The 14,608-nt window shown below is 37.1% G+C and overlaps 1 protein-coding gene across 13 annotated transcripts in view; it reads left to right on the forward strand.

The window, feature by feature from the left end:
* SLC4A7 (solute carrier family 4 member 7) overlaps positions 1-14,608 on the forward strand; it is a 105,465-nt gene that overhangs the window by 30,667 nt on the left and 60,190 nt on the right. For all 13 annotated transcript variants that reach the window (XM_074195648.1, XM_074195651.1, XM_074195654.1 and 10 more), the window contains exons 3-5: positions 7,216-7,362; positions 11,705-11,843; positions 12,382-12,542. In XM_074195648.1, the coding sequence (XP_074051749.1) occupies positions 7,216-7,362; positions 11,705-11,843; positions 12,382-12,542 (447 nt within the window). The remainder of the gene's footprint in view (positions 1-7,215; positions 7,363-11,704; positions 11,844-12,381; positions 12,543-14,608) is intronic.

Raw genomic sequence — 14,608 nt, forward strand, 5'->3', positions numbered from 1 at the left:
TTACCCCGTTTGTTAAGACCCAGCCAACTCTTAGCTCCTTGTCTGCTGAAGGTTTCTTAATTATATATTAAGGAAAAAACATGAGAGTGATTATAAGGAAAAAAACCCTTTCTTTTCTTTGATAGCTAGATTGCCACTGATATCATTGTAAAGGGTTATCTAGGTGGTGTGATGAAGAGGGAGCTGGGTTAGAGTCTAGATCAGAAGTCCAGATCCAAAACTTTCCTGCTGGACTTAAGTTCTGGGCCCCCTTTCTCCTCCCAGTTTTCTGGCTGGAGTTGGTATCTTTACTCCAAGCTTGCCATGGCTCCATGACCCATCCCTCCAATTGAAAAAAAGGACAAGTAAAACAGACCAGAATAAGCCCTAAACCTTGAGGCTACAGTGCAAAGGGGGAAGAGGGGCAAGTAGCCATTTTCTCATCCAGAGCTAGTTGATGGCGCCCACGGGGGTGGGTGAACATGACCTTTACTCTTCATGGGCAGAGGAAAGAGAATGGGAGAGAGCTAGATCCACTCATGGTAGAGGAGTGTCTAATGCCTTCTCCCACTGGTGAATTGGCAGCACTCACGTGGTTCCTTCCATGTTAGGGGATCTGGGAATGTTCCAGACACTTACATAACCCTGTTACAGATATACAGAATAAATATAAGGTGACTTTTATGGAACAGGGTCCAAGAAATGGAGGAATTGTACAAAACAACACTAGGTATTCTGAGAGGTGGAGGTTCAGAAGGAGGATATTCCAGGGATGTGAAAGGTTGTATCAGGGGCTCAAGAGAGAAGATAGGAATGTTGTATGAGGGCCAGCAGGCCCGTTGGACCGACTCTCATAAGCAGTGATCTTTGTAGGTGAGTAACCACTCTAGCTTAGAATCTAGGACAACTAAGGAGAGGGAAAGATAGTCTTAGAGGCAGCCTTGGTTTTGGCAGAGCAGGTGGAAGAATTCAGAGATTGGATTGTAGGATACCATGGAAAAAAACGGAGAAAATTAGCCCAGGATCAGCAGGAAGATTTCAGGGATGAGATTCTGGGAATAAGACAAACCTGAGGGATTCCCTCTCTGCATGCTAAGAGGCCTTCAGTGGCTTTCTGAGAGAGGCAAGATAGACTGCATGTGGCCCACTCATCAGACTTGCAGGTGACACAAAACTGAAAGGTGATGTAACTAAAGTATGGTTGGACCTTGCTGATCTCTTTTCTCCTTCATACACACTCTTTTCTACATTTTGGGGGCTCTTCTCTGTTGGTTTTCCTCCTGTATCACTGATCACTCCTTCTCTGCCTTCTTGACTGGATCCTCCTCAAGATCAAACTTTCTGACCCTAGGTGTCCCTCTGGGTTCTGTCCTGGACCCACTGTTCTCCTCCCTTTATATTAATTTCTTCTGTGATCTCAGTGGCTCTCATGTTATCCTCTTTAGGCTGGTGACTCTTCTGCTGTCCTCCAGTCTTGCCTCTTCAGCTGCTTTTCAACATCTCCATCTGGATGTCCAGGAGGCATCTCACCCTGTCCAAAATTGATCTTATTATCTTTCCCTCAAACTCTATCCACTTTGTGACTTGCTTTTACTGTTGAGAGCACTTGTATTCTTGCTGTCCTTCTGGCTCACAACCTAGGGGTCCTCCTGTACAACTAATGCTCCCTCTTTTGCCCCCTCACATCCAATCTGTTGCACCACCTCTGAAGTGCACCCTTTTCTTTCTTCTAGCACTGCTGGCATTCTGGTTCAGGCCCCTGTCACCTCAAACCTGGATGATCCCAAGAGTTCCTAGGGAGTCTGCTTGCCTCAAGTCTCTCCCCACTCTGTCCACCCTCCAATGGGATTTTCCTAAAGCATAGATCTCATCACATCATTCTTCCTATTTAGTATGAACTTGAGTGGCTTTCTTTTCATGTAGGATCAAATATAAAATATTCTGCTTGTCATTCAAAGCTCTTTATAAACCCATTTTCTCTTGCCTTTTCCAGCCTTATTCCCCAACATGGGCTCTTTAGTCCAGTGACATTGACATTCCATCCATCTCTGGGCTAGAGAGGGGGGTTGGAGTTTCTTTGGCCAGCCCCTCTGTAACGTTCTTCCTCCTCTCCAGGTACTGACCCCTCTGGCTTCTTTCAGACTCAGGCTTCTCAACCCCTCTTACTTGTAGTACCTAGTCTCTCTTATTTTCTATTCTGCATGTCACTTTTTTGTACATATTTGTTTGTTTAGATCTTTCATTAATGTGTGAGATCCTTGAGGGCAGCAATTTTTTTTGCCTCTTTTTCTAGCTTCCTTCCTTAATATGATATCTTGCACATAGTCCACACTTAATGTTTTTTAACTGACTGATGATAGTCATGGTCCAAAAGGATCTTGACAACTCAGAGAACTGGGCTGAATCTAATAAGATGAAATTAGTTATGGGTAAAGTCTTATATTTGGATATTTCAAAAAAATCAACTTCATAATTATTAGATGAAGGAGGCATGGCCTGGTGGCAAGTCTGAAAAAGATCTGAGGGTTTTAGTGGAATGTAAGCTCTAGGAATAGGGAGATAGTAGTTATACTCTCTTCAGTCTTTGAATAGAGTATCATGTCTTTTTCCAGGCACCCCAAATTAAGAGGAACATGAATAAGAGAGTCCAGAGGAAGAGGCTGGTGTCCATGCCCTATAAAAATTGGTGGAGGGGCTGTTTAATCTGTGAAAGAGGAAACTCAGTGGGAATCCAAGCCTAGTTCCTTTGACTAGTTGAAGGACTTCTAGCAATAGCTGTTTTCTTTTTGCCTCAAAGGGCAGAAGTAGGGAGAAGTTGCAGAAAAGCAACTGGAACTTGATATCAGGAAAACATTTGACAGCAACTGGAGCTTGCCTGGAGTGGATTAGGTGGCTTTCTCTCCTCCTTGGAGTTGGCTCTTTAGGCATATTTATGCTGTTTTAAAGCATCCCTCTCATCTTTTTTTTATAACCAGTTGTGTCTCTCTAGTGGTATAAGATTGTAATTGGCTTGTAATTTTGATTTTTCTAGATTGTGTTCTTCCATGAATATTATCTGTCTCAAGCCCAGAAAAATGTTTTTAAAAGATGGACTTTTTTCAGTGCCATCTGAAATTACCAAATTTTTTTATTGAACTAGAAAAAATAACTATTTGAAAGAACAAAAGCTCAAGAATATCAAGGAATTAATACAAAAGAAATGTGAAGGAAAGGAGGTATAGTAGTAGTATCAGATTTTAAGCTATAATTTAAAGAAATTATCAAAATTGGTATGGGTTAGGAATGGAAAAGTAAATCACTGGAACAGAATCGACATAGAAGATACAATAGTAAATGCTTAGAGTAATCTTGTGTTTGACAAATGTCAAGTTTTAAGCTTTTGGGATATTTTGTAAGAAGTCCTGGAAAAACTGGAAGAAATTGGGTATAGACCAAAACCTTACACCATTTACCATGATAAGATCAAAATGGGTACATAACCTAGATAAAAAGAGAGAGAAGAAATATTGGGAGAACATGGCAGAACAGAAGAATTTATGAACAATAAATAAGATAGAGCATTGTGAGTTGTAAAGTGTTAATTTGCATATGTTAAAATGTTTTGTACAGATAAGTGTAGCCAAGATTAGAAGACAGACAGAACATTGGGAAAAATTTTATAGCTATTTTCTTGGAAAAAAGTTGTCAGATTTCTAAGAATATGAGTTGTTCCTCAGTTGATAAATTTGAAAAATATATGAAGAAGCAATTTTCAATGAAAAAATCAAAACTATAGGTATATAAAATACTCTAAATCACTCTTTAGAGAAATGCAATTTAAAACATTTTTGATATATCTCATACCAAATCAGAGCAGCTTAAATGATAATGGGGGAAAATGGTAAATATTGAAGATATGGAAAAATTGGGGTAATAAACTGTTAGTGGAACTGTGACCTGATCCATCCATTTTGTAAATCAACCTGGAATTATGCCCAAAGAGTTAAAAAACTGATTATGCTTTTTTTTTTGACCTAGCAAGATTATAGGGTAAAAATATCTATATCAGCTCTCCTTGTGATGACCAAAAACTGATAATTAAAGGAGATGTGCATCAATTGGGGATTGGCTAAAGAAGTTGTGGTATGCTGTAAGAAATTATGAGCTGGATAGTTTTAAAAAATGGAAAGACTTGCACAAAATATTAAAAGGCAAAATGAGCAGAACCAAGAGAATGTTATATACAATAACAGGAATATTGTTCAAAGAATACATTTGAATGACTAAGCTATAAAATGTTCAAATTAAAGTATATATGAAGAATATGTATGCATATATATAAATTTGTGCCTCATGGTGACCTTCTCTGGTGCAATGTGGGGAGGGAGGAACACTCTAATTTAAAGTGTAACAGATTATACATGAATATTAAATAAATAAATAAATCAAATTAAATAAACAGAAAAAACAATAAGCCTTTAAAAGAGTAAGAGAATATTGGGTCATTAAAAGGTAGGAGCCTATTTATGAATCTGTATTTACTTGTCGCTTTTTTTCTGCATTTTTTGATAACTTGGTTAAAAACATAGTTGGCTTTCTGATGGCTGCTTCTCTGATCTTTACTGACTTTTTTTCCTTCCTCCTACTTGAAGGTGCTCATCCTGAAGGTCCATTCTGTCCTTGGCACTTAATCGCTTGTCCTTGTTCTCTTGTTCTCTTCACACTCCCCTTCTTAGGTGATTTGCATGAATCACCATTGACATATCACCAAGAAGATGAAGTTTCCTCTCATAAATCCTCTGACTGCCTAAAGGTTCTTTTCTGTCTGGCTGTAGTTTACCTTTCTGGCTTTATTCCAACCAAAGTGTACCATTTTTTGTCCTGTCTGCCTTCCCCCTGACCCTTGTGTCTGGCGCGTCCATTTCTTCTATCATTCCCATTACATTCTCCTTCTGGATTATAAATTAAAGTTCAAGGACTCCATCTGGATTCATTAGTGATTCCCTAATGCTGCAGTCATTGTGATGCTGAGTGAACTACATTTATTCAAGTTGAGATGATTCATAAAAATTCAAAGAAATGATTTCTATCAATCGTGACTTTGAGTGTTGTAGTCTTGAAGAATGTGTGGAGGACAGTAGTGTAAGAAGATCGGAAATGTAGGAAAGAACTAGGTTGCGTAGGGACACAAATGCTGGAGAGCTTTATATTTGATCTTGGATTTATTAAGGAGTCACTGAAGGCAGAGCAGTGATGATCAGATTTCATTTTAGAAAATCACTTTGACAGTAGAGTAATGGTGGTGGATTATTGAGGGTAAAGTCATTAGGTAAGGATGCCAATTGGATAAGTTGTTGCAGTGGTAGTCTAGGTATGAGTGAGAGCAACCTGTGCAGGGGTAATGACTGGGGTTCTGGAGCGAAAGGGGATATCTAAGAAGGGATGTTGTGAAGGTGGAAGTGACAAATTTGATGTTGGATATGTGGGCTGAGGATGATTCCAGGATTGCAGAGATGGATCTTTGAAGATGACTTTTGACAGTTACAGGAAAGTGGAGAAGGAGAGAGAGGGAGATGGGATGGGAGATCCATCAGTGGAATTCTCAAGGAGTAGTTAGAGTAGTTAGACAAGAAGAGAACCAAGAGAGAACAGTGCCACAGACACCTACCAAGGAGAGAGTTAACATCAGGGTTTAGTACTTGTAGAGAAGTCAAAGAGGATGAGGATTCAGAAGAAATAAGAGGAAAATTTTCATTGGTTTTATGTGGTCAGAAATCAGATTCTAGGTGTTTTAGCAGTGAGTGAAAGAAGTGGAAATAACTAGACTTTGGTGTGTTAGTCAAGAAGTGGAAAAGATCATGATCATGATTCTAAGATTATGACCAATGGTCATAGTCAGCTGAGAAGGAGCCAGTGAAGATGTCGTCAGAGATAGGAGTAAAGGTGGTGAAACAGAGAGAGAAGTAAAGGAAGGGAAGAAAGGTTGTCCCCCCCCCCCCTTAATTGTATTTATATCCTCAGTGTACAACATAACTCCCTGGCTATTGTTCTGGACACATTTCTCCTCTCCAGGTTTTCATGCATTGCTTCTTGCTCCTCCTATTTGTGAAATTGTTCTTTGTCATGCTCTTTTTTCTGGTTCTTCGCATAATACTCCTAATTATGGGATTACCTCAATGTTCCATCTTGGCCCTTTTTTTCCTTCTCTCCCTACATTTTTTTCATATGGTTGGCTTTGACTCTTATGGATTTGCTTCTTTCTATGTAGCTAACTTCCATAACTATAAATTTGGATGGGCATCTTAAAATAAATATGTTCCAAATTGAATTCCCAAGCCTACCTTCCTAAACTTTTCTCTTTCTGAAGAGGGGTGTACCAGCATCTTTCCATTCATCCCTATAACAGTAGATTGACTTCCTTTCATATGTGTTTGTGTGTGTGTGTGTGTGTGTGTGTGTGTATATCTGCTGGATAATAAGCTTTCTGTTGTATCTTTAAGTCATCCGTTTTAATTTTTATCTTAGTGTCCTTTGATGATGCCACAGATCATTGCATTTTGTACTTTCTTCAAGTGTAGCACAGAAATTTGAAGTAGAACATTTTTCTTCCTTTAAAAATGGAAAGAGTCTTTTGATGACCCACATTGAGGACATTATATAATTAGAATGTTAATTCTTTTCATAATACATACTAGCTCCATGACCCTGGACAGGTTCCTCAAGCTATGTATCGATGGGATAGAAAACTTCATTTAAGAAAATTCATATGTTAAAGTATCAATCTAAGGGTCTCTAAGGCCCTAATTGAGTTATAACAAAATTCATTTGTTTTGAAGAATCCTCAGAAACTTTTAAGAAATATGCACTTTTCTGTTCAAGCTGATTTTATCTTATTTTTATTCTATTCATTAATGTAGTTCCTTTTGAAGCCCTTGGTAGGTAAAGTTCCTCAGTAGATTGTTCTTCTAAATTCAGAAATGCTGAAAATGTAACTGTATCAAACCTCCACATATTTTTTTTAAACTTGCAAATTTGTGCTTACAACCCTTTGCTTTCTTTTTAAAATTAATTTTGTATTCCTTATCATTCTGATTGAATCACAGAGAAAAAAGGAATAAAACAAGCATTTTTGCACTTTGGTCTATGTTTTGTGGCAGTAAAACAGTTTGCATTTTGAACAAATTCTACTTATATCATTATATGTATTGATTGTTCTGAAACCTTTAACATGTCTTTTGGTGCTTTTTTAAAAAACAGGCCATCGAGCTGTGTATATTGGTGTACATGTCCCATTTAGTAAAGAAAGTCGTCGACGTCATAGACATCGTGGACATAAGCATCATCATAGAAAAAGAAAAGACAAAGAATCAGATAAGGAAGATGGCCGTGAATCTCCTTCTTATGGTAAGAAAGGCGGGAAGTAGAAATAGTGTGTTATAAATTGCAAAATGGATGATTTTGACTACATTAAATTAAATTAAAAAGTTTTTTGCCCAAAGCCAATGTAGCCAAGATTAGAAGGAATGCAGAAATCTGGGAAACAGTTTTCACATCTAGTGTTTTTATTACAGGACTCATTTCTAAAATATATAGAGAACTCAGTCAAATTTATAAGAGTACAAGTTTAATTGATAAATGATCAAAGGATATGAATAGACAATTTTCATCTTAAAAAAATCATCTATAATGATATTAAAAATGTTCCTAATAACTATTCATTAGAGAAATGCAACTAAACTCTGATGTATCACCTCACACCCATCAGATAGACTAAGATGATTAAAAATGGAAAATGATCAAAATTGAAGAGGATGTGGGAAAACTGGGGCACAAATTCACTGTTGGGGGAGTTGTGAAATGATCAACCGGAGAGCAATCTGCCCTGTTTCCAAAGGGCAATAAAACTAATTGTACCCTTTGACCCAGCAATACCACTTCTAGATCCTCTTTTGGTATCTGAAAGAGACCATAAAAAAGGGAAAAAGACCCAGTGGTACAAAAATATTTACAGCAGCTCTTCTCATAGTGACAAAGAACTGGAAACTGAGAGGATGCCCATCAATTGGGGAAATGACCGAACAAGTTATAGTATATGAATGTTATGGAGTACTATTCTATAATAAATCATGAATGACTGGGCTTTAGAAAAACCTGGAAAGACTTGCATGAACTAGTGCTGAGTGAAGTGAGTAAAACCAGGAGAACATTGTACATGGTAGCAACAACATTGTGAGGTCGATCAGCAATGGAGAGAGCTCCCTTCAAGAGTTTATTGATCAAAGACAACTCTGAGAGCCCTGTTATGGAAAATGCCATCCACATCCAGGAAAAAGAATATAAAAATAAAACCCCACTATTGGAGTCAGAATGCAGAGCAAAGTAGACTAAGTCCACTTTTTAAAATTTCTTTTATGTTCTTTTCTTTCTCATTGCCCCCCCCCAGTTCTTTCAAACATTACTAATATGGAAATATGATAAACACAATTGTACAATGTTTACAGGATTGTTTGATGCCATGTGGAGGGGGCAGGGGAGAGGTAAGGGAGGATGTTAGAATAATGTAGAACTCATAAACTCATAAACAGTTGAATGTTGAAAATTACCTTTGCAATGTAATTAGAAAGAATAAGCAAAAATGGGAAGGGCTTGAGGAAAGTTAGTTTTAAGATGAATAGAGGGTAAGGATTAGGGTTGGAATGTAGAAGAATGAAGGAATTTGTGTGGTTATTGGGATTATAGTAAATGAATTTGTTAGGGATAAATGGAAGGTGAGGGAATGGTTTCTTGTAATAAATCTGAGTAGAATTATTAGACAAAAGTTGGTACAATTCAGAATTATGCTTAATGTTTTTATTTGGTGGTATTGTGAATCAGAAAATAATTACTCTAGGACAATTATTTGGTCTTTTTTGTAGCTCTTCATATCCTTTTTAAAGCCAATAATTTTTTAATTACCTAATATACATAAGTGCCCTAGGCATATTTTACATGAAAACTAGAAATCATCTATAAAGACCATTTTTGAATCAAAAGTTTTAAATGTAATTCTGTATGCTTTTGTTTTTATGATTTGAATAAGCCAAGTAAAGACTTTGTCATTCCTTAATTTTTTTTTTCCTAAGGAAGAAACAAATTTCTAAGGAAGAACATTAGGATCAGTAAAATTAGAATCACAAAATATTAAGGATGTTCCATTGTTTAAAACCTTTTTTCCCCCCATGAGGTTAGGCCCCTTCCATTGTATTGTAAGATAGACTACTGAAGCAAAAATCATTACAAAAACATTTGACTTTTTTCTTTGTTAGCCAAAAAAAAAAAGATGGAAGAAATATGAAAACAAAAAGCCACACTATTGCAAGAAAAAATGAATTCATACATGGTATTTAAATAAATTCAAGATTACTTTTTTAGAAAAAAGTTAATTCTTACATTTTCACCTGTGTCTTCAAAAAGTTTATATGCAACATCCACCAAGTTAAAAATCATTATACTTTCTCCCTTGAAATGTCATCCATATTTTTCCAATAACAATCTTTGAACTACATGTTGAATGTTTTGAGGTTTTGTAAACAAATATAGAACTAGATAAAACTCAAATTATTCATTGAAATATTTGGAGGATAAAAGTGGGTGGGGAAGCTATTCAGACTTTCTTTTCCTTCATTTTGTCTTGTGCTCTTCTCCTTCTCTGCTTCCTTGGAAACCTCAGAAACTACTCCCATGTCTAGTGTTTCCTCAGCCTTGACCATCAGAGCTCCCCAGGCCTCTTTTCCTCCCTTCCTGACCATTTCTTTGACTCCTCTCACCAGGGCCTCCACTCTAGCATCCTCTCCTGAACGCTTCGTGTGATCTGGCATCTCTGCTCCTTGTCCCAGGAGAGCTATTGACTAACTCTCAGTGGTTGCCCCGTGTTCTCTTTGCACGAGCCTGAGACAAAGTTTTATATGACTAGATACATGTTGCGCCAGCTCTGCCTGATTGCTCTGCCTCTTTTTTTCTATTTTATTAAAATCCCCAACTGCTTCTGCACCTGGGAGTGAGGAAAGTCTGAGCATTGCCAGCCCTCCAGGGCTTCTGTGCTTTTCTGGGGCATCCTGAGAGATTTTAGACACTGGGCTCCCAGATGCAGTGTTTCAGGGTAAGGGTCTTTGAATCTCTCAATTTGCTGACTTTTTCACCATTTGAATTCTCGTGTCCACAACTTTCCTTCCCTCTTTTGTGGTCCAGAGTAAGAGCTTGACCACCAGCCTCCCTTTTTCTTTCATAAGACCTTGTCCACTTCACCTTGTCTTAAATCCAATTGAGGCAGTTCTTCTGGGCATTCCATTCTGGTTGCCAATGATTCTCCCCTTAGTATCTTCAACCCCGGAGATCTTCCTGAGTCACTTGATAAGGCAGGTTCTGGAGGAAGATAAGTATCTGGATATGACTTGTTTTCCTTTGCTCTTTCCACTTTCATTTCAGAGTCAGGGATGTCTGAAGCCATTGGGTTTTAGAGTTTTTTCCCATATGTTTAGCAGATTCAAATTCCACATGGCTCAGCTTCTTAGTAGGTTCACAACTTAATGGTCACTTTTGAAAAGTCAGTTCAGAAGCAGTATTTTTGAAGTTCAAATATACCAATAAAGAGAGTAACTAATTCTAGATATTCTCACTTACAGTTTCCGTTTCTTGGCTTTGGTGACTTTCTGTTAGCCTGTTTTCTTTTTCTTCTTTCCAAGTGTGTCTTTGATAAACACTTCTTCATTTCCTCCTCATTGGATTGCATAGCAGGAGCAGACTTTACTTTGGCAAGTTGTAATCCTTAGCTTTCTCTTTAGAGCTATCTTCATTGTCTTGCTCATTCTCACTATCCTCAGAGTCTTGTTTACCTGTTATTTGCTTCTATTTTTGAATCCTTTAGGTGACTCAAGTGCTTCATCATCCTTATCTCTATTGCCATCATTAGATTTCTAGGCCTGTTCCTGGTATTTTGTCCATTTATTCCTGAGGGTGCTATTGTTTTAGGCAAGAGTGACTGACCTCTTACTTGGCATGATGACAGCTGGACTGGGGAAACCAAATACCAGCTTTGTTGTTGGGAGTTGCTGGTATGGTTACTACAGTAATTTTTTTGACTGGTGGAGCCTTCTTTGCTGCTGAAGCTATAATGTTGCTTTATCTTCTGAAGAATCACAACTCTTGTCTAGCTGATATGGTCTTATTCTCACTGCCTTCTGTCTCCTTTGGGGAAGAAGTCAGTTTCTTTGGCTTATCTTGACTTTTAGCAGCTTTGCTTAGCTTCTTCGTAGAGGTAGTCATGATTACTGGATGGAGGCCTCAGAACAAATAGCAGGCCCCAGATACTAGCCTTGGAGACTGTATGTCTATAAGGCAGGCCTCCTTCGTGGTCAGAGACCAAGAGAAAAAAACTGAGCCAGCCCTTTCTGATTTTCTCATTTTGTTTATAAGTAGCAGCTTTTAAGCTCCATTTGACTTACTAAAGGAAAAAAAAAAACACCTTGAAGTTTCTCTTTTTAAAAAATAAGAATATCTTGTGATTTGTTCTTTTATTTTCTTGTTTAATAATGTAATTTATTACCTCTAGGATTCTTTTCTTAACTTTTGCTTTAAAATGTACAATAATTTAAAATTGGCTAAAAATGCAACTCATCTACTAAAAAAACTAAGAAACTTTGAAGGCATACATCTTCCAACAATTTGGATAAAGTTTTAGTTTACTGTTTTCAATTTTTCTTATGTATAGACACACCATCGCAACGTGTCCAGTTTATCCTTGGTACTGAAGATGATGACGAAGAACACATTCCTCATGATCTCTTCACTGAAATGGATGAACTTTGTTATAGGGATGGTGAAGAATATGAGTGGAAAGAAACTGCTAGGTAATTCTACTTGAACATTTCTCTTCTCATTCTCTTTGGTTCTCAAGCAGGGGGTTAACTTTATTGTCTGAAAATTGTTTCATCACCTTTAGATTCTTTCCAGTTTTTGTTTCTGTGCCTCTGTGTCTCCAAACTCCTATAGAGCATGGCAAGATTGTAGGTTTTCATTGTTGCATTCCTAAAATTTCATCATTTTCAAAATGAATCTGAGAAAGTGAAACATGTTAATTACAAAGATCATATATGTAAAGTCCTTTGCAAATCTTAAAAATACTTAGAAATATGAGCTACCATGATCATTTTGTGATCTTAGCTCTTTTTATTTTCAACATTTATTGCCTCCAGTCTTGAATATATAGGTTGTAGTCCCTATTAATACAATAGATATTTTACTAGCATAGAGAAAAAATGGATGAATGTGAAGTTTGCTTTGGTTTATTTTTTCTGAATGGAAAGGCATAGGCTTACTTTGGTGTTTGTCATCTTTCTCTGTAAAAGACAGTGTTCAGGAGCATATACTGTACATGATGCTTTTCAGGTGGCTAAAATTTGAAGAAGATGTTGAAGATGGTGGAGATCGATGGAGCAAGCCCTATGTAGCAACCTTGTCTTTGCACAGTCTGTTTGAGCTGAGGAGCTGCATCCTGAACGGAACAGTTATGCTGGACATGAGAGCAAGCACTCTGGATGAAATAGCAGGTGGTTGGGCATGTCAAGTTGTTTCAGTGTGAATTGTGTTGGAGTTAGTCATTGGTCATTTATATGACAACAAAGCAAAATGATTTTATAGCATATACTTGGGAATATCTGTAAGGGCTTTTTTCCATTTTATGACAGGGAAATTCGTAGTTATTAACAGATAAAGCCAAATGAAAATTTCCATAATTGATTGTCATAATGGGTCTGATAGGAACATAATCATTGCAAAATTTTCCTTTGTGATAAAATGATCCTTTGATATTGTTGCAAATTGTGTTGAATCTTAGAAAGCCAGAAATAGGTTGAAATTTTTGGTGCAGAAATTTATTGTTCATTGATACTTATATCACAAATCGATAGATTTGACCATTTAATTTAAAAATACTAGTTGCTTTGAATTCCAAATTCTTTATATCATGTAACTTGAAAAAAATCAATACTTTATTATTTTCACAATTGCATGTTTTGCCTATGATCTGGAATGTAACCAGTATGAGTTAGGTTGTTGAATAGGAAATCTGGAGACTGAAGCTCCATTTCATTTTTGCTGTTATCCCCATTAGGAAATGTTATGTAGACATGATTTAATTCATGAAAAATTTTCAGTATTTCCGCTTGGATAGGTCATGTAGGGGCAGAAAAAGGTACTGGACCTGGATAGGAAGATCATATCCTTACTTATTGGTGGGTAATTCACTTCACCTCCAAGTGCCTCAGTTTCCTCCTTTGGAATGGGGTTGTATGAGGATGAAAATGAGATAATACTTTGCAGTGAAACAAGGCAAACCTTCAAGTAGTATCTTACTCTGGGGACACATTACCCAGTTTTAAGCATCCTCATTGAAACACTTGCTTTCAAATGTGCCTTACAAAGAAAATACAAAAAAAGGGATTACTTTTTTCCCCTCTTGTGACTTGTGATCTAAAACATTGATAGTGAGAATATAATGGCTCCAAATGTACAAAACAGTTCTTCTTGACAATGAAAATCAGACTAATTAATAACTAAATTATAAAAAACCATAAAACTTATTATATGCCTCTTTTCTTTTACTCTTTAGCAATGGAGGTAGCTTCCTGTTATATTATTATTTAGCTAAGGTAGATATTTCTTTAGTGAGCTATATCCAGAAAAAAGGATAATTGATTCTATAAAAAGATACTGGGATCTTTTGAAAATAATTGGAACCTTTTAAGTAACAGAATCAGAGGCTCTTGAAGGGAAATATAAGATATAGTTCATTTTACCCAAAGTAAAATAATATGTGTAAATACATCTATCTCTTCCTGCTTCCTTCAATACATCCTTGGCATGGGCTTTCAGTGTCAACTTGCCCAGATCAATTGTTATCAGATTTTCCACTTAAATAATTTCCCTTCTCTAATTCATCTTACCTAACATTTTTGAATTATGTTCTGATCTTTCTATTCTTTTGCTTAAAAGTTTTAAATGGGTTTCACTTCCTCCATACTCCTTTTAGCTGGCATGTTTCTTGGGCAATGAGGTGACTCAGTGGATAGAACATCAACCCTGGAGTCAGTAGGATCTGAGTTCAAAACCAGCCTCAGACTTGATACTCTCTAGCTGTGTGACCTTGAGAAAGTTACTTATCTCTGACTGCCTCACATCCAGGGCTGTCTCCTGATCCACATCTGGCCACTTGTCCCAGATGGTTCTGGAGGAGAAAGTCAAACTGGGGCCTTAGCATAGCCCCCCCCCTTCATTCATGTCCGGTTCATGTGCTTGTCATGGCCTCACCTCCCTGAAAGAAGGGCAAACATCCATCATCATCATCATCATCATCATCATCATCATCATCATCATCATCACCTAGAATATAGTCTTCTTCATTTTTTTCACCTTTGGTTTTTCAACTTTGTTTCCTACTATTCCCCTCCATTTATTTTATCTGTACCCCAGACCAGTGGGTTAAAATATATGCTCTGAACTCTGTCTTGGTGCTGCTGGAAGAGCCATTTTCTAGGTCCAGGATCCCTAGGGTTCTTTGCCTGTTTTGATGCTTATTCCAATTTGTCAGACCAGACCTTAAAAATCAATTTTTTTT

Source organism: Macrotis lagotis, chromosome 7 (genome assembly GCF_037893015.1).
Source record: "Macrotis lagotis isolate mMagLag1 chromosome 7, bilby.v1.9.chrom.fasta, whole genome shotgun sequence".
NCBI classification, from domain to species: domain Eukaryota; kingdom Metazoa; phylum Chordata; class Mammalia; order Peramelemorphia; family Peramelidae; genus Macrotis; species Macrotis lagotis.